Here is a 25,076-nt window from a genome sequence, read left to right on the forward strand (position 1 = left end):
GGCAGTTACTGAAGAAAACATCAAAAAAATCTATAAAATCGTCTTATCCAACCGCAAATTGAAATTGAAGGAGATTGCAGAGGCCATAAAAATATCAGAAGGCAGTGTGTTTACTACATTACACGAACATTTGGTTATGAGAGAACTTTGTTCGAAATGGGTGCCGCGTTTGCTAACACTGGACCAAAAACAACAACGAATTGATGATTCTAAGGCATGTCTGGCCCTATTTCACCGTGACAAAAAGAATTTTTTTGGGTCGCTACGTCACAATGGATGAAACATTTCATTCCTAAGTCAAATCGACAGTCGGCTGAGTGAACACCAGCGGGTTAAAGCCCAAAGTACCAAAGACTGGCAAACCTCTGCTGGCAAGGCTATGGCTTCCGTATTTTGGGATTGCCATGTTATATTGTTCATTGATTATCTTGAGAAAGGTAATACGATCAACACGAATATTACATGGCATTATTAGAAAAATTGAAAGCTGTATTCGACGAAAAGCGAGCGCACATAAAGAAGAAAAGAATCTCTTTTATCAAGACAACGCACCGTGTCACAAGCCAATGGAAACGATGGTAAAAAAAAATAAATTGCAAAAAAATAAATTGACTGTTCTCAGATCTCAAAAGGATTCTCCAGGGAAAGAGATTTGCATCGAATGAAGAGGTCATCGCCGAAGCTGAACATATTTTGAAGGAAAAGATAAATCGTTCTACGCACATAGTTTCGAAAAATTGGAGAAAGCTGGAATGACTGTATTGCCTTAAAAGGAGACTATGTTTATAAATAAAATCAAATTATGTCAAAATGTTGTTGTTTTATTAGCCATCCTGTGGACTTATTGAGCGATACATTAGTTGAAGCACTAATTTCTATAATTTTTATTATTAAATAATGCAAAAAAATTAAAAATTGAAAACCACTCGTGCTTGCAATTAGAACCAGAACTTATGACGCTGGTTCTGCAATTTTTATAGCGACCGGGAAAAAAACATTAAAATAAGTAATTAAAAATTTGATTTCTTCCACGATTATAAATAAAATCTCAAGCATATTATTCATTGTTAGAATTTAACTAATTTGCTTCGTTCGTTTAACTGGTGATTTTTTCATCTACCCGCTTTCAATTTTTAAGACCTCTTACGTTATCTAAGAATCTATAAGCTACTTTACTAAAGTCCATTAATTTTTCAAATTTTTCTGTTTTATTATACATAATATGTATGTATGTATGTACAATCGATACTTCAAAAATATTTTTGTTTACGTACTTACATATATTGTATATTGTACATTTTTTAGTAAAATAAAACCAAAAAAAAAATATTTTAATTTTAATTTAAAAATAAAAATTACAATTTTCTTTCAAAATTTCTGTAAATTCGTAACTACTAGTTTATATACATATGTACATATAAGTAGTATTTATTAAATTTTTCCTTCATAAACTTTCATCATAAAAGAAAATTACTATAAAAAGAAGAAATAAAAAAAGAACCGTTCACTCACGGATCTAGTTTTATTTGTAGAGATAATAGTTATAAAGATCAGATGGCAACATACCCTTTATAGTGTTATTAGCTGGCAAAAAAAAAATATCATATAATTTGATTCGTTTCGCTTCCATTATTCCACTTCAAAAACACAATTATTTCCACTTCAACAAATCTACAAATCTACGGCTGGTCGTGCTCTTGAACATTCTGCAATAATTTTCGCGTAGGTACTTATGTTTTCGTCCATTCTCTTTTTTCTTCTATTTACAACATGCATGTATGCCATGTACATATAAATGTATAGGTACGTTATACATATTATATATAACTTTTGTATGCCCGTACATACATACATATATATAGCGCAAAAATGTAGTTTTCAATGAATGTTTTAAGCTTTTTCATTTGACGTCATTTTAATTGTGTTGACCATTCAAAGGTGATTGCGCACATACATATAATACGAAATAAATTAAATGAAAAAATATAAAATTAAAAGAAAAACCAAAACAAAATCAAAAGGAGGCAAAATAAATTTCCATTCATAAAACCGATCTTTTTAAGTACAGTAAGGTCTCTTTTTATGCGATTTTGCATAAAGGGTTTTTGAGAAAACCCGTGTATAGAAGCTCAAAGACACTAGAAGTAATTTATTAATTTATTCTGTAAATTTTTTCAATCGATATTAACTCGTTGTTTCGGTTTTATGCGATTCTACAAAATTACACAACGTATCCCTACTTTTTCAAAACAGGTAAAGTTTTTTATGCGAATTTTTTACGTGCGCTTTTCGGTAGAACGTCTCTATTGCATAAAAGAAGACCTTACTGTATTTATGTATCATCTATGTATAGATATGTATACATGATCTATGTTTGTGTTGCTTCAATTTTACAATTAACTTTTTTTATTTCTAATTTTGATTATTTCAGTAAAAATATAATAGAAAGCAATAAGAAAGATTTCAACTTCATCGTAAGAAATTTTCGCTACATATCTACGTATTCGGATTTTTTTATGGTTATGGTTTTTTGATGGTTCGATCGACGCTTTGTAAGCTTTTTTACTCAAATGGTGGCTATCGTTGCATTTTATAAAAAGTATTTTTTTTTTGTTTTCATTTTGGTAGTGTAAAATTTCATTCATAACTTTTTTTAGTACTTTTCAAAGTAAAAATTGAAAAAAATTGCTTATTAGTTTCGCTTTGTCTGTAGACATTTGTAAAATGAATCTTTACTAGAAACTAATTTTCGTTGAAAAAAATGTTTACCTATTTTTCCGCTTTGAATGTTATAGTCCTCTATAAACTGCTTCTTAACTATTCATTGTAGCGAAACCATAAGCATTTTTAAAATTTTTGGAAACGGAGAAAGGTCGTGCCTGGCTTCTTCTACCGCAGTATTTAATATTTGAACTAAAAAATAACAAAATGACTTTTAAAATTTACCGTTATCTAAAATCCCGATCTTTTGATATCGTTTTTCCTCTAGGACGCAGATTGTACGAGTTTGAAATTTTAGCAGCTTTTATACAGTAACATATGTAGTTTATTTCGTTAGAAGAAAATTTTTCACCTCAATCCGCACGATCTTAAGTTATTTTTCACCTCAATCTTAAGTTATCGCCCCACGAAATTTGTAAAATTTGAATTTTTGGCATCTTATATTTTCGAAACTTTCCAAAATTCTATAAATGCAGCAGGCTAACGGTAAATGTTTTGCCATCAAAAAATATAATTATTTTTCTTAACTCACGCAATAAACCCTTGAATACGAGCATTATTAACGCCTCTTTAATTTCATTTTTGTTTTATTTCAAAGATTGTACACATTGAACATTCTTAATGTATACAATCTTGGAAATATTTTGGTGTATGAATTAAGATAATTTGAATAATGAAGAAGGTTGTTTTAAAAAGCGGCATTTTCACTTTTCGAAAGGAAAAGTGCTATTTCACAATCTATTAGCTTGGCCCAACTTAATTTTTTTATATAATCGCCTCTGGTATTCTGCTTTTTATTATCTCATACATACATAAATAAGATACCTGTATGAAATGTTGCAAGTACATTTTACTGTGATTTCCAATTGAATAATTTTGTTGAAAACGAACAACTAACAAAACTAGTTAAAGCCAAAGCAGTTGAAAAAAAATTTGAGTGAAGTAAATCAATTAAATAAATTATTATTGAGTTCCTCTACCTCCGCATTTTTTCTTGCTTTTCATCTGCTCGTATTGAATTTAGTTGAAAAGTTCTTTTAAGCCTTTTGGGATGATGTGTAATAAAACTATTTCTTGATTATGCATAAATTTATACACGTTATTATACTTTGCTTGAAACATATATCATTAGCTTTTAAAGTCTAAACTCTAAATCCTACACCAAATCTTTCGAAATTAAAAAAAAATTTAAAATAATTTCTCGTTTTTAGCACTTTTCAAAAAAAATTTTGGAAAAGAGTGCTTGTTAGTTTCACTCTATCCGTCTGTCCGTCTATTTACAAAACTTCTATGTATATCCTTGAAGATAGAAAGCTGAAATTTATATGTACATAGATCTTCTACCGACGGCATACTATAAAAAACAAATGGCGGTTACATTTACTTCTAAGTAAAGTCGACCCCAAGGGTTGTAAAAATCTGAAATATTAGTAGCTAATAAATAGTTAATTTCGTTAGAAGAAAATTTTTTCCCACTTCCACCCCCTCTCAAGTTATCGCCTCTTGAAATTTGTAAAATTTGAGTTTTTAGTACTTCATATTTCTGGAACCGCAACGTTTTTCAAATTGCTATAAACGCAAAAAGCTAACGGTAAATTCCATGATAATAAAAAATATAATTATTTTTCTTAACTCACACAATTAAACCTTAAAATTCAGCATTATGGTAATACCTCTTTAAATTTATTTCTTCTCTATTTTGAAGACGTAGGTACACATAACGTAAATTATTTTTAAAAGCAGTATTTTCACTTGTTAAAGGGAAAAGTGCTACAATACAAACCATTGGTTTGACCTAACTTTATTAAAATTAAAATTATTTAAATAAAATGTCAGTAGTTAAAATTTGGTTGTTTTGTTTTGCATAGAAAATAACACAAGCTAATAAATGGTACTTTCCTGTTCGGTTTTCAATTAGGGACGGCGAAGGTGTTTGATTTATTCGATTGTTGAACATTTTCAATAATATTTTGTCGTTGACTTTATTTTTGCTATTTAAAATGTAAAAATTTACTTGTGGGTTACAGAAAATGGCATAACTTCTGTTATGTTTTAAATTTTACAGCCTACAGAATTATTGATTTTATACGGTATTATTAATATTGTTCAGTTAATTTGGAAGAAAATTTAAAATTTGAAGATACATACATAACCAATATAAATAAAGTTTTATAAATTTTTATGAATACGACATTAAATTATATACATATACACATGTCTGTTTATATACATATATCTATATGATTGGTATGAAAAATTAAGAAATTTTCAAAACATAATCTTTAATTCTGCTTCTTATTCTACTCAAAAACCAGTTGAATATTGTGGAAGCTTTCCGTAAGATCAAGAACAAAGTTTTGAAAGTACCTTCAAACCGTATCTAAATCCAAATGTAATGCAATTATATTGCGTTGTCAAATAAAAATAAAGGTTTTTTTTTTACATTTCGAATACTTATTTTCGAATACTTATCAAAAGCATCAAGAAGTTTTTGATTTATCAATTGCCTTTACGTTTTTTTTTTAATGCAATACGAAACGTGATACATCGTCAAAGATTGAGTTTTTTTGTTTTACAATACGAAATACTGCCTGACTTTACTGTTAATTATTTAATAATAATTTGTGTTGTTAAAATAATATTTTTATTCTTATATTTTGTAACCTTTAATGCAATAAACTTATTGTAATATGTCGGAATAGTTCTTATATAAAATACAATTCTCTTATTTATTGGATTGGTCTTCAATCTTATTATTTTTACTTAAATTGTGCAACTGCAATGTAAAAGGTTTGCTAGATAGTTTCTTCCTACAAAATTTACTTGATGCATTAAACGATTTATTAACAGTTTAAGGCCATTTGCTAGGTCTCAAAAACATTCAATTTATAATAATTGTTGTTTAATAGTATCCAAGAAAATTAATTCAATATGTTTAATATTTAGTTTTAATAAATTTTTTTTCATAAGAAAGTGCATTGTATTAAGTATGTATACACAGTATGTATACATATTGTATTTCAAGGTTAAATTTTTCAATTAAGTTTCTTTTTTAATGAAATCAATTTCATAAGTATTGAATTTAATATATTAAGTTCGTGTATGTTTGTGTATTGTATATCAATGTTGTATCGAATATGTCGACGAAATCAATCATCAATCAATTGAATTTTATAATTGAATTCAATTTGAAATGCCTTTTATTTATTTTTTTTCAGTTTATTCTCAATTTAATATGAAATAATAAATTATAACACGTAGATTTTAAATATTATTCTACACAATTTTATTAAAAGAAATTAGATTTATTTTTAAGCTTTTCAAGACTAGAATCAAAAAAAGGTTATAAATTTTTTTTAAATAAAATAAATTCCTTTAACATTAATCAGTTTTTCAAGCATAAAACCTTAATGTTTTGGTTTGACGCAATATTTTATAAATTTTTTTCAGTTAAAAGAAATATTTCATATATAGCAGATTTATACTGAAAGTGCGATTATTAATTTTTGAAAATAGTGATTTGGAATTAAAATTTTTGAAATGGGAATTAAAATTAAAATTTTTTAATTCAAGTGAAGCACCAAAATCGTTTTTTTCATTCTATTTTTCATTCTTGTACGTTAAGAGAACCATCAATTTGTTGTGCAATGTAAAATATGAAATAATATATAACTGTACATTCATATATCTACCACAAAAAAATAAAATGTAAATAATCTAATTTTATTGTGATTTCGAAAACAGAAAAAAATTTTCTTTGCAAATCTTCAAACAAAGGAAAAACAAATAAAAAATTTCTCTCTTCGAATTAGACTTTACCGTTTTCAAGGTGGGAAGTTGTAATTAAAGAAGTTAATCTAGATTCATACACATAATATCTTTAACGATTTAAAATGTTGAAATTTCAAAATAATATCAAATATTTCCACTTACCTAATACCATTTGGTGATTTTTCTCGAATTATCATAAATATTTTAAAAAATTTAAATGATAAATAAAAATCTCCCACAATTAAGATAAAACAACGCTCACGTTGTATAAATCTGTAATAAAATTTAAAAAATTGATTTATTGAGCTTATTTACGAAATCTAAACAGCCTAGATAATCTTTAAACTTCTAATTTTTTTCACGAATTTTTGAAATTATAACTATAATGAAGAAGAAAAGAAAATGTGCCATATGACAATGCCCGCGTATTAATTAATAATTCAATTTTTTAATTTTAAAAAGACTCCCGATTATATTTTTCATGATTATGTTTGAGTGTTGGAACGCATTTAATTATACCGTGCAACATTTGAAAAAAAATCTTATGTGGCCAGCACTTATATAAATTTTCGTGAAAATCGGTTCAGCCTAAATTGAAATATAGATTTGCATATATAGACAGATAAAACAACAAATAAATGTTTATATATCTCTAATAATGTTTATTTACTCTCCCCTACTATGGAGAAACGCGTTTTAACCGAAAACTCGATTTACATAATTTGGTTTTATAACGTAACTATCCTTATTTTATACAATACGGTCGGTGAAAAATGTCGATCAAATCTATAGTTTGTAGAGCATTTCGTTTTAACAACCTAGATCCAGAATTTGTATTTTATTCAAATTTATGCATAAGTAATGAGCGCAATTATCTATTAAAATTTTTTCTATTTCGAAAATTAATATAAAGCTTAAAATAAAATAGTTGAGGAATGAGGTTATATTTTTGTGTTTCCTTAAAAGTTTACCACTTAGTTTCGGTAACAACCAAAACTCAAATATCAAATGTCAAGTAATTCCATTAATCCGTTCCGTAAATATGGTAAAAAATGTAAAAGCGGTTCCCATTTCGGTTTCCGAGTCTGATCTTTCCAAAAAATTTATAGATTCATTGTTTTAATACCACGAACTTAGATATTAAATTTCAAGGAAATTGGTTGTATATTTCTCTTTATATATGCGAAAATGTTAAAGGGACCCGCAAAACGGTCTGATATATCCCAAAAGTTGATCAATCTGTGTCATAGCCAAAATAGACTCACCTATAAAATTTCATCAAAATTGGTTCAGCCTAACTTGAGATACCGACAGACCGACATCTCTCTAAAGATAGTCAATTTCCCTACTATGGAGAGGTGCGTTCCCACCGAAAACTAAACATCCAAAATTTGGTGCCATCGCATAACCTAGCTATACAATTCGGTACAATTACTTGAAACTAAACAAAATTCGAATATTTCATTTCAAAATAATCATAAAATTATGTTAGATCATTCTATATTAATTATTATAAAATGAAATACATACTAAAAAACCATAAAAAGAAGTTGTCGAACTTGATCTCAAAAATATCGGTATATTTTTTTTTTTGTTTTCCGATTATTTTTTTGTTTTGCAGTAAAAAAAGTATTAAACTCAAATACTTACTTAAACAATATTGAGAATTTGCTGTGCGCGTATTAACTAGATTTATGTAAGATATTATAAATTTGATGCTGGAGGAATCAAATGAATAAATTTGATCAAGGAGGAATAATAAGTGATTTATCATGTGCATAATGTACATTTATTGTTTTATTAGTTCGAAATTCGAAAAATTTATTTGAAAATCGGTCCAATTAGATGTACTATTTCAGATTGCTCATTTTTGTCTGAACTCACAAGAGTTTTGCTTAACTTGGAGTTTTTAGAATTCGTGTGAAATCATAGAGTTAAATATATTCATGTAAATAAATAAAAGTTTTCTAAAATTATCAGCCTAAGTGTGTATCGCTCTTTTCCAATAAGCATACTTACTCATTTTTTTCATTTAGCTTTTTGCTTGAAGTCGTACTTACATTAGTCGCAATATTTAAATGGGCGACCAATTCAGTTTTGGTTTTAGTATTAATCGTAATAATGTCTAAAGCTGTGCAAATATCCCAAAGTTGCTAGATTAACTCTACTTGTACCTGTTTTATTTTTGGAAACTAAAAAAGAAAAAAAAAAATTACAAATTTTCTAAATAAATTGATTATATAAGGAATGAAAATGAATTAATTTTCCATATTTGTTACTCTTTTATAATGAAGACAATTGCTTGATAATAGAAGGCTAAATAAATTAAGACGCCATCTACAAAAATAGATATATAATATTAAAAATATAATTTAAGAGTTGAGGTGTGTTAAATCAGTTGAAATAATTCGATGTTGAAAAAAACTTATTGTTTCAATGTTGTCATTTTTTATTCGTAAATCGTAAACCATTAAAAGAAAAAACCTTTAAGTGTATACATAGATTACCACTCTTACATAATAATAACAAGGCTCTTTAATTAAAGGGTTTTTCTTAGTCAAGCTTAATTGAAGTACTTATAAAATTGTTGGTTAATCTATAAAACAATATAAAATTTAGCCAATTTTATTTGTAATAATATGTCATAACTATTAACACGCATTTTGAACTCTTAATTTGTTTATAAGCAACTAGAAATCAAAGCAGACAAAACAACCTTTGTTGAAGCTTATAGAATTCTCAATTGAAAAAATTTTCTAACGGAATTTCGATTTATCATTAAATTAAGCAACATTATTAATACTACTATTAAATACATCAGCAACTTTAATTACAAAAATTGCACTCATCACTGCTATTTTGACAATCATAACTGAGGAAAGTTATTCTATGGATCGATTTCCCTAATTATTGTAAAAAATTGCATACCTTATATACTATAGACAGTTGTCATTACAAAATAAAAGTTAAATAGTCTTGTTAATATAATATACATTTTTATTTATAATTTTTAAATAGATTTAAAAATTGAACACTTCCTTTTAAAGTCACAATGAAAATTTTAGAGAATGAAAATTTTTTTCGCAGAATGTTAATTTGATCATTAATGTTAAGTAGTAAATTAGTATTATATAAGCACTTTAATGTTTTTTATTGAAAATTTATTCAAGTTCTAGTTCGCAATTTCGCATAACACCAAAAATTAAAAAAAATTATATAAAATGTTAATTTAAAAACAACTGTACAAATAAGCAATTCGTTTAACAGTAGCTCAAAATTAATTGATAAAAATAAAAAAATTTATTTATTTAATTTCTAATATAAATTCTGCATAATTTCTCTAAAATATTTATTCTATTTTCTGGTATTTTTAAAATTTTTGAAAAGGCTAAAAAGATAATTAGAACTTTGCATGTTTTCAAAAAGAAACGCAATTCACAATCAAATGCAAAAAAAGTGTTTAGTTAAATGAAGCCTATTTTATAACGAAATTACTGAACAGAAAAAATTGTTTTGTTTTTTTTTTTATTTAAACCAGTGGTTGCTTCATTTTTCGTTGAATTACCGCTAAATAATGTGCATATGAATTAAGAAAACGAACCAGCTAATTTTATAAAATATTTCACGCTTAAAGACGTTCTACACTGTTAAAATTAAGATCGCAGTTGCAAAATAACTACCCGGAAGACGAAATATCATCCTCAATATTTTATTAAATTAAATAAAACTTACAATACGTGTACATTTAATACTTTTATTAGTAATATTCTTATACAAATTACAATACAAGCAAAAAATTGAAACAATGTTCAAAATACTCGCGCGAATAACTTTTTTTTTTGTTTCATTAAAATATTTCATATATTTTACTCATAAATTCAAATAATTTATTTGATGTTGATTGTTTTTTTCTTTTATTTCGTTTTTCATTATAGAATACATCACCATTATGGGAGGATTTTGTTGCAAAGGCCAGTAAACTTCATGCCTGTTTACGGTAAGTGATTTTTTTTCTTCTGTAAACTGTAAATTTAATGGAAATAAATTTGTTATGAATATAAAAAGAATACTTAAACAGTTAATTTAGTGTAATAGTTCTCAATTGTTTTTAATGATTTTAAGAATAAAATAAAAAGAAATATATAGGTGTTTATGTAAATGAATTCTAAAAATTTTCAATTTAGTTTGATTGTGTAAATAAATTAATTTTAAGTTTACTTCATTAAAATTATGCTGTTTCGTTATAAAATATAACATGCTCGTTAAGTGTACTAAACATGCAATAAATAAGAACAATACTGCAAAAACATATCATTTTGAATTTTTAACTATTCTATAAAATCAAAATAGTTCATACGATTTACTGGTGCTACTCATGTACCTGTGTCGCTATATTTTATAAATTTAGCAATGTTTATTGTCAAACTAGATTAGCAACATTTTTTTATGAAAAATATACGTCACAGTTTTCGCTATATATCGCTATATAAGTTCTGTTTTTATGAAAAGGCCTAATGGCATATTTTTTTAGTTTTTTCACTCACAAGCATTTTTTTTGTAAATTTTATATGAATAATTAAATTGTTAATTTAGTCGTTAAAATTTTTGTTGCTCACCTACGCGTTACCTTGTAAAAAACTATATTTTACAATGTTAAAATGCTCATAACATGACATATGAACTTTTATAATGGTAGGTAAGCAAAGCCCGTACAATGTCAACAGATTTAACGATCACTTTCGAATGTCCATTTCATTTCATACAATATAAAAATACTGGTTTATAGTCTTAAGAAAATTCGTTAAAACGTTAATTTTGTTATTTAGAAAATGATGATTACTTGACATTTAACTACCGTAGTAAAAATAATTTGTAAACCAAGTAAGTTTTCATTTCACTTAAACATTTCAAAAGCGAATAAGTTTTGTTGTTCTTGTTAAATGCTGCAATTGTGGCTTTATGCAGAATATATTCTATTATATTGTTGCTTACAGTAACACATTAACATATTAACCTGGTAATTTCACAGCAAACACACATTGAATAAAATTTGTTATTCATTTTAAATTAATTTCTTTCTTTTTCAAAGCAAACTTAAATTAAATAAAGTTGGCTCAAACCAACGGTTTGTATTGTAGCACTTTCCCCTTCAACATACTGCTGTGAAAATACTGCTTTTAAATACAGTCTATGTATATATACCTACTACACTATTAAAATTATTTTCATTCACATACGAAACTATTTCTAGGATTGCATATATTTAGGATGAGCGATTTATGCAGTCTTTGAAAGAAAGCCAAAATTAATTTAAAGAGGAGAGGTAATTTTAAAATAATTATATTTTTTAATGTCATGGAATTTACCGTTATCTTTTTGCGTGTATAGAAATTTGAAAAAACTTGCGGTTTCGGGAATATTAGGCGCCAAAAATTTTACAAATTTAGAGAGGCGAGAACTTGACAGGGGGTGGAGATGGAAAAAAATTTTCTTCTAACGAAATAAACTATTATTAAAAGCTATGAAAATTTCAGGCTCCAACAACCTGTGGTTTAGAAGAAAAATGACATAAAAAATTTGGAAAAAACAAATTTTTGATTATTTTTTAAAAGTATAACTAATATGCTGTGATAGGAGAAGCAAGCCGCTGCCTTTCTGCGTTTGCAAAATTTTTAAAGATAAAAAATGACATTTTTAAAGTTTTGAGTGGGGGGGGAGGGGCATTTTTAAAGGGGGAAAGATAGGTAAAAATTTTCTTCCACGGAAATAGGTTTCTAGTAAATTATATACGTATTATATACGTATTAAATTTCATATCTATATACGTATTAAATTTCAGCTTTCTATCTTCAAGGGTGTAGAAGTTTTGTAAACATGTCCAGGACGGACAGAGTGAAACTAATAAGCAGTTTTTTTCCAAACTTTTTTGAAAAAGTGCTAAAAACAGCAAATTAAAACAGTAAATGCGTTTCATTTTTAAAAGTGCTGAGGCGAATTTACATAAAATTAATTAGCATTAGTATTTTTTATCAAATTTGACAAGAAATCTTAATGAACTTATAATTTGCGTTTAAAATTTTGTATTTTTGTGATCAGTTTTTAATTCTTTCTTAAACTGCATACTATATGTATATGTATATCTGTTTAATTCATATTATGGAGACGTAAACATAAGTACATTTTATATTTTAAATATATAGGCGCATGTTAGATATATAGATATTTACATTATGTTAAAGTGAGAACGTCTGATTTGATAAGTATTTGTATAGTGTGCGCAATTTTCTATACACATTAACACATAACATCTCGATTTATAAATTTGAAAAAGTCTAAAAACTAAAATTGATATGATAAAATTGTTCTTACACATTTATTTTATACTGAAATTATGCAAATGTCGTAAAAAGATATTGTGATTCCCTCGTATCCAATTTCAAGCACTAGAAATTTTTTTCAACAGTGTTTGACGTTTTATATGGAATCAAAGATGAATTTTTGAGTACGCAAATCGCAAATTATATCTGAAAATTTTCTATTATCATAAGAATTTTAGAACGGAATATCCGCTATAAAACAACAAAAATATGCAACGTTATTTGGTTATGATAAATTACACAAATTTTGAATTCAAAATTTTAATAAGTAATAAAATTTGTAATTATAATATAAAAATAAGAGCAGGGGTTTGTAATTCCGGAACGAAAATTCCAGTTTTCTATATTTTTTCCAGATTTTTCCAGATTGTAAACAAACGAGTGTATCAAAAACATCGAACTGAAATAAAATAAATTAATTTTATTTTGATAATAACAGAATTTTTTTTTCATAATATTTTATTTTTCATTTTATGTTAATAAAGTTAGGTTAAACGAGAAAAAATAGAGTTGACCTTGTCAACTCTGTGATACCCGTTATCCTATGTGCGAATAAATAAGCCATGACTGACTACGGGACAGACAATGACTTTAAGTTGCTATATTACCATATTAATTTATGCAAAATTTCAGTACTGTTTTTTTCAAAATACTGTGTACCAAACTACGATTGAAGTTGTACGGCAGCTACCAGAAAGAGCCAAGAAATTTTAACGAATTTTATCAAGCAAATCGGTCCTACTAATATATTCGCTTGTGTGAAATGTCAATATTACAGCTTTTATAGTTTCTAAGATACAGCCAAATAATTTTGGAAGTTGTATGGCAGGTACCAGAAGGAGCCAAGTAATTTCAACAACTTTTATCAGACATATTGGCCCTACTAATATATTCGTTTGTGCGAAATTTCAATATCACAGCTTTTATAGTTTTAGAGATATAGCCAAATACATTTTGAAGTCGTATGGCAGCTACCCGAACCGGTACCCTAATCATGTCCAATTTAAATAGGGTTCTGGCACTTACTAAATTAAATCATTTGTGAAAATTTGGTGAACTTAGCTCAATTAGTTTTTGAGTTATCGTTGGGACGGACGGACAGACAAAGCTAAATCAATTCAGAATTCGACGCTGATCAAAAACATACACTTGAGTCGATATCTAAGACCGTTATTTCTCAACGTTACAAACGGTAAGGCAAATTTAGTATACCCTTCGAACATACGTTCGTACGGGTATAAAACTTCGAATGTATGAAAGCAATAAACATGAGTTTGAAATTTCATGTACACATGAATATACCTGTACAGTATTAGGTAGTGACATAGAAATAAAGAAATTTATAAAGAAACGAGAAAAAGTAGAGTTGACCTTGTCAACTCTGTGATACCCGTACGAATTTGTTATCCTATGTGCGAATAAATAAGCCATAACTGACTACGGGACAGACAATGACTTTAAGTTGCTATATTACGATATTAATTTATGCAAAATTTCAGTACTGTTTTTTTGAAAATACTGTGTACCAAACTACGATTGAAGTTGTACGGCAGCTACCAGAAAGAGCCAAGAAATTTTAACGAATTTTATCAAGCAAATCGGCCCTACTAATATATTAGCTTGTGTGAAATGTCAATATTACAGCTTTTATAGTTTCTAAGATACAGCCAAATAATTTTTGAAGTTGTATGGCAGGTACCAGAAGGAGCCAAGTAATTTCAACAACTTTTATCAGACATATTGGCCCTACTAATATATTCGTTTGTGTGAAATTTCAATACGATAGCTTTTATAGTTTCTGAGATATAGTCGAATAACTTTTGAAGTTGTATGGCAGGTACCAGAAGGAGCAAAGTAATTTCAATGACTTTTATGAGACATATTGGCCCTACTAATATATTCGTTTCTGTGAAATTTCCATACCATAGCTTTTATAGTTTCTGAGATATAGCCAAATAAATTTTGAAGTTGTATGGCAGCTACCCGAACCGGTACCCCGATCATGTCCAACTTAAATAGGGTTCGATCACTTACTACAATTAATCATTTGTGAAAATTTGATGAGCTTAGCTCGATTAGTTTTTGAGTTACTGTTGGGATGGGCGGACGGAAGGACGGACAGACAAAGCTAAATCAACTCAGAATTCGACGCTGATCACAAACATACACTTGAGTCTATATCTAAGACCGTTATTTCTTAGCGTTACAAACGGTAAGGCAAATTTAGTATACCCTTCGAACATACGTTCGTATGGGTATAAAAAAAGGGTTCCCTGACATCTCATCATACGAGACATTTCATCAGTGTAACATTTCATCATTGTAACATTTCATCATTGTAACATTTCATCATTATAGCAATTCATCATTGCACATTTCATCATTATAGCAATTCATCATTATTGTATTTCATCACCATAACATTTCATCATTGCATAAAGTGCATTTTGCAAACATAAGTACATGTAGGTGTAATTAAGTAATTAACATACTGAGCAATTTTGGCAACATGTTGAAGCAGTTTGCAGTTTTGTTGCATAGTGCAACTAATGGAACAAAAATTTAGGATGTAAAGTAAATTTGTACAGGTAATTAAATTAAAGGACATATTGGTTTCACTAATTTTGGTTATTTATCCTTTTTGCCACGTAAAGGCTTGTCCCACAAACAGGCAATTTTGTTTTTTGTTTTTTCTTGACTTTATTTCATATATTTATTATCCCAAAACAGAATTCATTACAGTAAAACACAAAGACATTACACACGAAACAAATTTAATGTCGAAACACACAAAAATGTATCAAATCACTTCTTAAAAATATTTCCAACTTTCTGACTCGCCAGGTGCATAGACTCCTGTAAAAAAGGGTTAATAATAAAAAATAACATGACTGACTAGATTAAGTTTTGAGTTTATGGTCTACTACTGCAAATTAGTTAATTTTCTCAAGTACTTCATTTTATCCTCTTCATTGTAATACCCCTGTACAGCTGCAATTATCTTATCATTTAATTCCCTATACTTCTTCTTTTTTGGTTGTGGGCGACCATCTTCAGTGATAAAATGTTATGGTGATGAAATACAATAATGATGAGTTGCTATAATGATGAAATGTGCAATGATGAATTGCTATAATGATGAAATGTTACAATGATGAAATGTTACAATGATAAAATGTCTCGTATGATGAGGTGTTTGGTCACCTAAAAAAAGGTATGAATACTTTATAAAATATAATTATGACCGATTCATAGGAAATATGTGTTTTATATAGATAAGATTGAAATAAAAATATAAAATTCATAATTAATATTTATTCAATTAATTGGCAATTATTAATTACAAATTTAAAATTCTTTTTAATATTATTTGTCTTTTTATAATTAATTTTTATTATTTTTCAAAATTATATTATATAAGTTAATAAATTTTTTTTTAATTTTAATACTCAAATTTTTTTATTGCTTCCATTTTATAATATTGATATACATTTTTTACCACTTTGTAGTGGTATAAATTTCAGAAGTAGTTCGACTCTCCGCTTACATCACACTAATGCAATCACTCACCAATATTTGTATACAAAAATTTCCCTTAGCCAAAAGAGTTAAGCAGCATACCTTCTTATTTTCATTTTTATACACATAAGAATTTTTGAGAGAGGGAAAGAGGTTTTTTTATAATGTATTTTTAAAAGCGGGAGTTATTTATTTTTTCGTATATAAATTATAGGAAAAAATATTAAGAATTTTAAAAGCGAAGTTTTATTTCTGTAACTTATTCCAGTACAAGGTGGTAGAAATGGTGTATCCATACTATAAAAGCGAAGCGATTTAAAAACAAAATTTACATACGAGTATTATATGTATATAATTTGAAAAAGACAAATAATATTAACAAAAAATTTAAAATATGTAATTAGTAATTGTCATTACATTTATTGTAATATGAACTATGAATTTTTTATTTTTATTTAAATTTTGTTTTAAAAATTTAAAACAAATATTTTTTGAATATACATACATACACGCGTATCAGTAAAAGGCATTTTTTTTATAAATTGCTTAATTTCTATGCCCGTCTACCTTGCGGCTTGACGTGAAATCAGCTCGAAACTCAAACTGCGTTTTTACTATGTTAGCTTAAAAGCCCAAAAACGACGTTAACTATTAAATTTCAAATCAATATTAACATTTCAAGTCAATTATATCATCAACAATAAGCGATTTGAGTGAAGTAACGTTTATATACACAATAATAAGCTTGAAACAGCCATATACACATGGTACATATACATATATTACATACATATTACGAGTACATACACATACTACATCATATTGTGTTTAAAGTATGAAATTTTAAATTTATGACTATTACTTTCATACATTCAAATGTTTTTACCTAACTTTTATGAAATGACAAATAAGATATGAAAAAAAAATTTTGGTTATCAGAATAAAAATAACAATATTTTTACCCAACTTAATTTAATTTTATTTCAGCTCAATATTTGTGATACACTCGTTTGTTTACAATATTTTGTTTCTTTCTTGCCTACACAACTCTTATAACCATCTATTTCTAAAAAAAAATGGAATATTTGAAATTTTTATAAAACGAAAACTAAGGGAATGGAACGAGGCGAACTACTTATTAATAGATATACTTTGATATTCACCTTGTAGGCCTTTAAAATGCTTAATATTTTACTCTATACTTTATATACGAAAAAAAAACGTTCTTGTACGCCTTTGAAAATACATTGTAAAAAAAATAGACATCTATTGCGCACTCTTTCTCTCTCCGAAAAATTCGTAATGAGTATAAAAATGAAAATAAGAAGGTATGTTTTACACTTTTAGCTAAGGGAATTTTTTGTATACAAATATTGGCGAGTGTGATGTAAACGCAGAGTCGAACTACTTGTTAGATAGATCTACCTTGATTCAAAGACTTGGAGTGAGTCGAACTATTTCTTAGATATATTTTTTATTTGATAGATATAGTTTGGTTTATTATCATTTAACACTCTTTCATACATATTTTTTAATTCCATTTGACAAGGAAAAGAAATGAAAAAATAAACTTTTGACAAACACAGACGGTTGACATAATTTTTAACTGTTTTTTATTTCTTTCTTACAACCTTTTCTAACTTTCCAGACCACTTCCATTGGACATATACAGTCAAGAGCTACATTAAAAAAGAATATTATAATCTACAAAACGACAAATATTCCACATAGTCAATCAATCAATATAATTTTTGAAGCACCAATCCACACATATTTTGATATTTCGTTTTGCAAAAAAAAAATATAACAATTTCAATTCAAGTGAAATAAATAGTTGTTTTTTACCGTTTCTATTTGTTTTATTATCCTAATGTAGGTTAGGCATATATGTACTTATGTATGTACAAAATTTGTATTTGCGCATGTGCTTTTGGTTAAAAAAAATTAAAAATTAATTTTTTCTGTTCCTTTTTCATTTCCATACCATGTAATACCACTCAAAAAAAGAATAGAAAAAATAAATTTAAATTTTATTTGTATTTTTTTTTCTGTTTCTTATTTTTGACAAACACAACAAATTTTATTTTTTATTTAATATAAATATTCAAGAAACTTCATTTTTTAACACTAAAAATTGCTTATTAGTATAACTCTGTCCTTTCGTCTGTTTGTCTGTCTGACCGTGTACATGTTTACAAAACCTCTACACCTTTGAAGACAGAAAGCTTAAATTGTATATGTACTCGTACATACATAGATTTTCTACCGTGTCATACTATGTTTGAATTTTAAAAAAACGAAATGGTCTTTAAATTTTACCATTTTTTAAACTCGGTTTTTTCCAAATTTTTGATGTCGTTTTTCTTCCGAACTCCAGGAAGTTAGAAGAAAATTTTTTCCGGCCTTCACCCCTCCTCAAGATATCGCCTCTCGAAATTTTTAAAATTTGGACTTTTTGCGCCTTATATCAAATTTCTATGAATTCTTTCTTAATCAAATTTCTACAAATATAGAAAGCTAACGGTAAATTCCGTGCCATTAAAAAATACAATTATTTTTCTAAGTCACTCAAGTAACCCTTAAAATCAAGCGTTATGTTAACCACTCTTTAAATTTATTTTTGTTTTATTTCAAAGCCATTGACAGGAAATTGAAATAGTTTCGTGTATGAATGAAAGTAATTTCAATATATTAGGTATACATTTATAAAAGCAGTTTTTTTACATGTTGAAGGCAAAAATGCTACATTACAAACCATTGGTTTGATCCAACTTCATTAGTTATACATATTAATTTTTTTTTAATTTTTAAACCAAAGTACGTGCTCCATTCTTGTATTTTAAAGATCCTTTGAGAAAAAAGAATGCTTCAAAAGTAGAACTGAAGCACTTCCTTTGAAGTTATTAAGGGCTTTTTTTCCTATGGAACTCTCATGTATTTTTTACTTTACATGTATTGCGTAGCAAGCATTTACATCGTCAGCGATTACAAGCCCCGTCAGCGGGAAAATTTTTGTTTTTTTTATATATTTGAAAATAAAAGTTTATATAAAAAAATATTAAATTAAATTTTCAGTGACGTATGATATTTTTCTTTGTAATTTGTATGGACGTAAGTATTTTAAAATTTGAAATTTTATTTTAATTTTTTTTCCGCATTTATTGCTTTCTCTGAAAATTTCAGTCGCTCGCGAGGATCGAACACGGTCCTGAGTTTTACCGCTAGGCTAATTTCATATTCTTAAATGCTTTGGAACATTTGTAGGGGGAAAGTGATTGATAGTTCTTTACAGGGGAAATTAATCAAAGGCAATGAAAAAGTCTTTACACTTAATGTGGTGTCTAGTTTTGGTGACAAGTTTTATAAATCATTTAACATTTTTACATTTTCGTATATTAATTTCACTGCAACCTTTTTAAATATAGTTAGCATCAGAGTTGCATTCATACTGCGGTAACTTGATATTGTGCTGTAGATATACGATAATCTTATGTGATATGTCCGCCGCGTAGCATGCTTATTCAACTTGAAATTATAAAAAAAAGCATTTAATATATTTAAAAAAAGATTTACGTACAGGCTGAATCTATAATCTCGAATAGAAAGGTATAATCTCGTGGGCAGAAAGGTGGCTTCTTTTTATGCCTTTAATAAAGCACTGTTTTTTTCCAAGAAAAATTTGAAAAAATGTGCTTATTAGTTTCATTCTGTGTGTCCGTTCGCCCGTGGACCCGTTTGTAAAACTTTTACACCCTTAAAGATAGAAAGCTGAAATTTTATATATGTATACATGGATCTTTACTAGAAACTTATTTCCGTACAAGAAAATTTTTAATTCTTTTCCACCTTTCAAAGTTATAATCACCCGAAACCCTAAAAATGTAACTTTTTGTCTATTCCCTATGGCGAAACCCTAAGTATCTTTGAAATTTTCAATAATATGCCTCTGTAAATATTTTTTTTTGCATTTTTTCAAAGATTACATACATTGCTTATCCTAAATTTATCCAATCTTTGAAATGTGTATATTCATATGTGAATGAAAGTAAATTTGATAATGTGTTACAGAAAGTTTTTTTAAAATCAGTATTTTCTCTTGTTGAAGGGAAAATTTCCAGTTTACAAACCATTGGTTTGACCAAACTTTGTTGAACTTAGTAATTGTTATAATTTTTTTATTTTATAATTTCAGAGCGGCTATTCAAGCAATTGCAGCATATTTGGATGCGTTCCAGAAAATAGCAGACGCCGCAACGAATTCTAGAGGTAAGTTTGGTTATTTGTATTTTTTAGATTTGCTTCTTTTTTTAGTTGTTTCTGGCAAAAATATCAATTTAAAATCTTTCTCTAAATTACATTTTGTTTTTATCATTTGCACTTTTGTCTTAATATAGAGGGGCAATCGTTTAAATTTTTTTAAGAACATTTTAAAAAACACATATAAAATCAAAATTCCACACAAATACAATTTTTCATTTTAATTTTTGTGTGGAATGTGTACGGAAACGAAGTATAGAGGAGCACCCAAGTTTGGAGTCATATGTTTTTTCTGTGAATTCTGAATTTTTCACTGCTTAAGATGGCCTCTGTGTGATGAAATCAACCATCTCCATTTGCAAGAAAAACAAAAGGAGAACGAAATAGAAAGCGAAAAGTCTGTCTTCTATGAAACTATTTTAATTTAATTTTCCCTTTTAAATGCATTAAATCAATAAATTTTTGGAGCTTGTTCTGTGCAAGTAACTAAATCAGAAGTTATTTTTATTTGTAACTTTATCTAAGAATATAATGAACAAAGTTTTTTGAACTTTTGTAATAAGTTCGTTAGTTTGCTAATATAAAAGGATTCTTTTGAATATGCCAATTCCATTGTTCGGGAGAATTTGTATAGAAAATAGAGAAATCCAAGCAAGGAAACGACATGTTAATGGGAGCTCTATTTAATTGTCTCATAAACGGCTAATGCAGTATAATATTTTTTATAAAACACAAACTAAGTTGTGTATATACCAACTGAACATATATACGTATTAAGGTTTTTGCCAAAATTTTTTATTCTTTTCTTTTTAGCACTTTTTGAAAAAATTTTTGAAAAAAAGTGCTCAGTAGTTTCAATCTGTCCGTCCGTCCGTCCGTCTGTCTGTCCGTGTGTCTGTTTACAAAAATTCTACACCCTTGAAGATAGAAAGCTGAAATTTTGTATGTATATAGATCTTTACTAGAAACTTATTTCTGTAGAACAAATTTTTATCTATCTCCCCCCCTCTAGAAGTTATACCTCTCCAAAACCCTAAAAATGGCCTTTTTTAACTATTTGTTGCAATGAAACCATAAGCATTTTTGAAATTTTGCAAACGCATAAAGGCAGCGGCTTGCTTCCATGACATTAAAAAATATAATTATTTTTCTTACCTCACACAATTAACCCTTAAGATCGAGCATTATGTTAACCTCTCTTTATATTAATTTTTTCTTTATTTCAAAGACTTCATGTATGTATCATCCTAAATATATGCAATCCTAGAAATAGCTTTGTATATGAATTAAAATAATTTTAATGGTGTGATAGGTATACATAGACTGTATTTAAAAGCAGAATTTTCACTTGTTGAAGGGAAAAGTGCTACAATACAAACCGTTGGTTTGACCCAACTTTATTAAGATATCGTACATTTTTTAAAAATAAAATTCTATGAAATTGTAGTTTTGTGTATGTATTTTCATTCATAAAAATTGTACTTTTTGGCAGCAAAACCCAAATGAATTTTTAAATGGATACAAATTATTGAATTTCTGCTTATAGGGCTTCATCGATTTTGCATGATTTTATATAATTATATAAGAAAAAAAAGTCAAATTCAGTTGCATTACAAAATATTTTATTAAAAGTATCCCTAATCTCTAATTTAATAAACATCAACCCTAAAAAAGCAAGTAATTCTGTTGCAAATTTTCTTAATTTTAGAAACTTTGGTAATTTGTTACATTCTCGTAAAGAAAAGTTAATTGTGGAACGAAAAAGAATCTTTTTTCATTTTGTCTTTGCACTTTGTAGTTGTTCCCAAAATATAGGCTGGAAAAGAGCAAATAAACAATGTTTTTGTTTTCTTTAAATATTAATGTCCTTAGCAATCTCATTTACAATCTTTGTGTTGTAAATAAAAATTTTCCCTTGTTGCATTATCAAATGATTGCTTTATTTGTGCCAAAAAAGTAAAAAAAATATATAAAAAAACTTGCGATTCCTTGTAAAATATTGGTTTTTTTTAGAAAATGCACGGAAGGAGATCTCTGAAATTAATAAGTGGTTGCCCACTTGATTCTTAGTATTTCGAATGATTCCTTTAGAATTTGGACAAACTTGGTAGTCATCAACATCGATTATCGTCCAATTACCATTTATAATATATTTAAGTTGTTTATCGGTTAACTTGTTTAACTGTAATTATACTGAACTGATCTGAAAATAATTTTAATACATTTCAAGTTTGACTAATTAAGTATCTATGCTCTATGAGACTAATGTATCTCATTATTAATTTTGCGTATCCTTAGCTTTTTTTAGTACTTAAGTTAATTAATATTTGCAAACTAATGTATATAACTATAGTATAACTGAATGTTCCAAATATATGTAGTATATATGCTGCTAAACCCTTTGAATTGAAGTGGTTAAATGATTCCTGATACAAACCCTGTACAAAATGTGTTGCCATTTTTATTTTAGAAATAAAGATAACAAATGTAAAGCTACTTGGGTTTTGAATCATTGGTGTTTAATATTTTTTAGAGTTCTTAAAGTGTTCTCTGAAAACAAATGTATTTTTTATAGAGTTCACGTCAAGACAAGGAGACTGCTCGATACTTTTTAAATAAAACATGTCCTACCGTTTTTCGCTATAACATTTTTATTTCTATTTATAATTTTTCTTGTAATTTGTCACAGATCTTTGAAATTTCACAAATCGAGAGGGTCATTAAAAGCATGAATCGATTTACTTTTCTGTTTACTTTACCACTAAGCTATTCCAGATAAAAATCATCATTAGCCTTAAGAAAGTACAATATTAAAATTCTTTAAAATATAGTTTTAAGATTTATGTATGTACTTACTTTTTTGATGAAGCATCTACTCCTACCATTGTAGAATTTTTACTTAATTAATACAAAAAATCTATAAAGCTATTTTCAATGAAAAATAATATATAGCTCGTAATATGTATTATAATCCCTTATGTATATGTAGATGAAAAGGCTTGTTATAATAATGGGAAAAAAACATAAATGTTAATATGAAATTCTTTTTTTTATATTAAAACCAATTTTAGCGGTTTTATTTACTAAAAGTTGTTGAAATACTCATTCTACTATATAAAAGATTATCTTATATATTTTTAGAACAGAATAAAGAATAAAGTTGGGTCAAACCAATGGTTTGTATTGTATCACTTTTCCCTTCAACAAGTGAAAATTCTGCTTTTAAATACAGTCTATGTATACCTATCATGCCATTAAAATTATTTTCATTCATATACAAAGCTATTTCTAGGATTGCATATATTTAGGATGATGCATACATGAAGTCTTTGAAATAAAGCAAAAATTAATATAAAGTGGGTTTAACATATTGCTCGATTTTAAGGTTTAATTGTGCGAGTTAAGAAAAATAATTATATTTTTTAATGTCATGGAATTTACCGTTAGCCTTTTGCGTTTATAGAAATTTAAAAAAGCTTCCGGTTTCGGAAATATAAGGTGTCAAAAATTCAAATTTTACAAATTTCAAGAGGCAATAACTTGATAGGGGGTGGAGATGGAAAAAAATTTTCTTCCAAGGAAATGAACTATTTGTTAATCTCTAAAAGCCCCTAAAATTTCAAGCTTCTACAGGTTGGGGTCTAAAGGAAAACGACATCAAAAATTTGGAAAAAAAGGACTTTAGATAACGGTAAATTTGAACGGCCATTTTGTTTTTCTAAAGTTTAACTATAGTATACCGCGCTAGGGGAAGCAAGCCGCTGCCTTTATGCGTTTGCAAAATTTCAAAAATGCTTATGGTTTCATTGCAACAAATAGTTAAAAAAGGCCATTTTTAGGGTTTTGGAGAGGTATAACTTCTAGAGGGGGGGAGGTAGGTAAAAATTTTGTTCTACAGAAATAAGTTTCTAGTAAAGATCTATATACATAGAAAATTTCAGCTTTCTATCTTCAAGGGGTAGAAGTTTTGTAAACAAAAAAAGTGTCCACAGACGGACGGACGGACGGACAGACAGAGTGAAACTAATAAGCACTTTTTTTCAAAAAATTTTTGGAAAAGTGCTAAAAAATTAATTTGTGCTTTCGTATAGATCACATCTAAATGTGTGAATGTAGTAAAGAATACATTAATCCGTCTTATATACAAAATGTTCCACATTAAAGAGGAACTTATGAAGTTTTTATGAAAAGATTTAAAAAAGTTTTTCATTTATTTTTTTGTGGTGTATAAATTAACTTTTTAATTATAAGATTGTTTTATTTAAAAATTTCTATATTTTGTATTTTCACAAATTTTATCTATTACTTGGTTCGTATTTGGTAGTTGTGTGAAAATTCATTCAAAACCGTCCTCTTCCTGAATTTATGTTATTCAGTTGTAAATAGAAATCGAGTCACAAATTAAAATACATAAATTTAAGTCAAATTAAT

General features: G+C 27.3%; 1 protein-coding gene across 1 annotated transcript in view; it reads left to right on the forward strand.

The window, feature by feature from the left end:
* The window catches only part of LOC129610788 (probable serine/threonine-protein kinase DDB_G0282963), a 116,682-nt gene that overhangs the window by 66,839 nt on the left and 24,767 nt on the right, over positions 1 to 25,076 (forward strand). The window contains exons 2-3 of the mRNA XM_055523505.1: positions 10,428 to 10,489; positions 20,581 to 20,654. Of these exons, the coding sequence (XP_055379480.1) occupies positions 10,428 to 10,489; positions 20,581 to 20,654 (136 nt within the window). The remainder of the gene's footprint in view (positions 1 to 10,427; positions 10,490 to 20,580; positions 20,655 to 25,076) is intronic.

Source organism: Condylostylus longicornis, unplaced genomic scaffold, assembly GCF_029603195.1.
Source record: "Condylostylus longicornis isolate FDR11 unplaced genomic scaffold, ASM2960319v2 ptg000048l, whole genome shotgun sequence".
NCBI lineage: Eukaryota > Metazoa > Arthropoda > Insecta > Diptera > Dolichopodidae > Condylostylus > Condylostylus longicornis.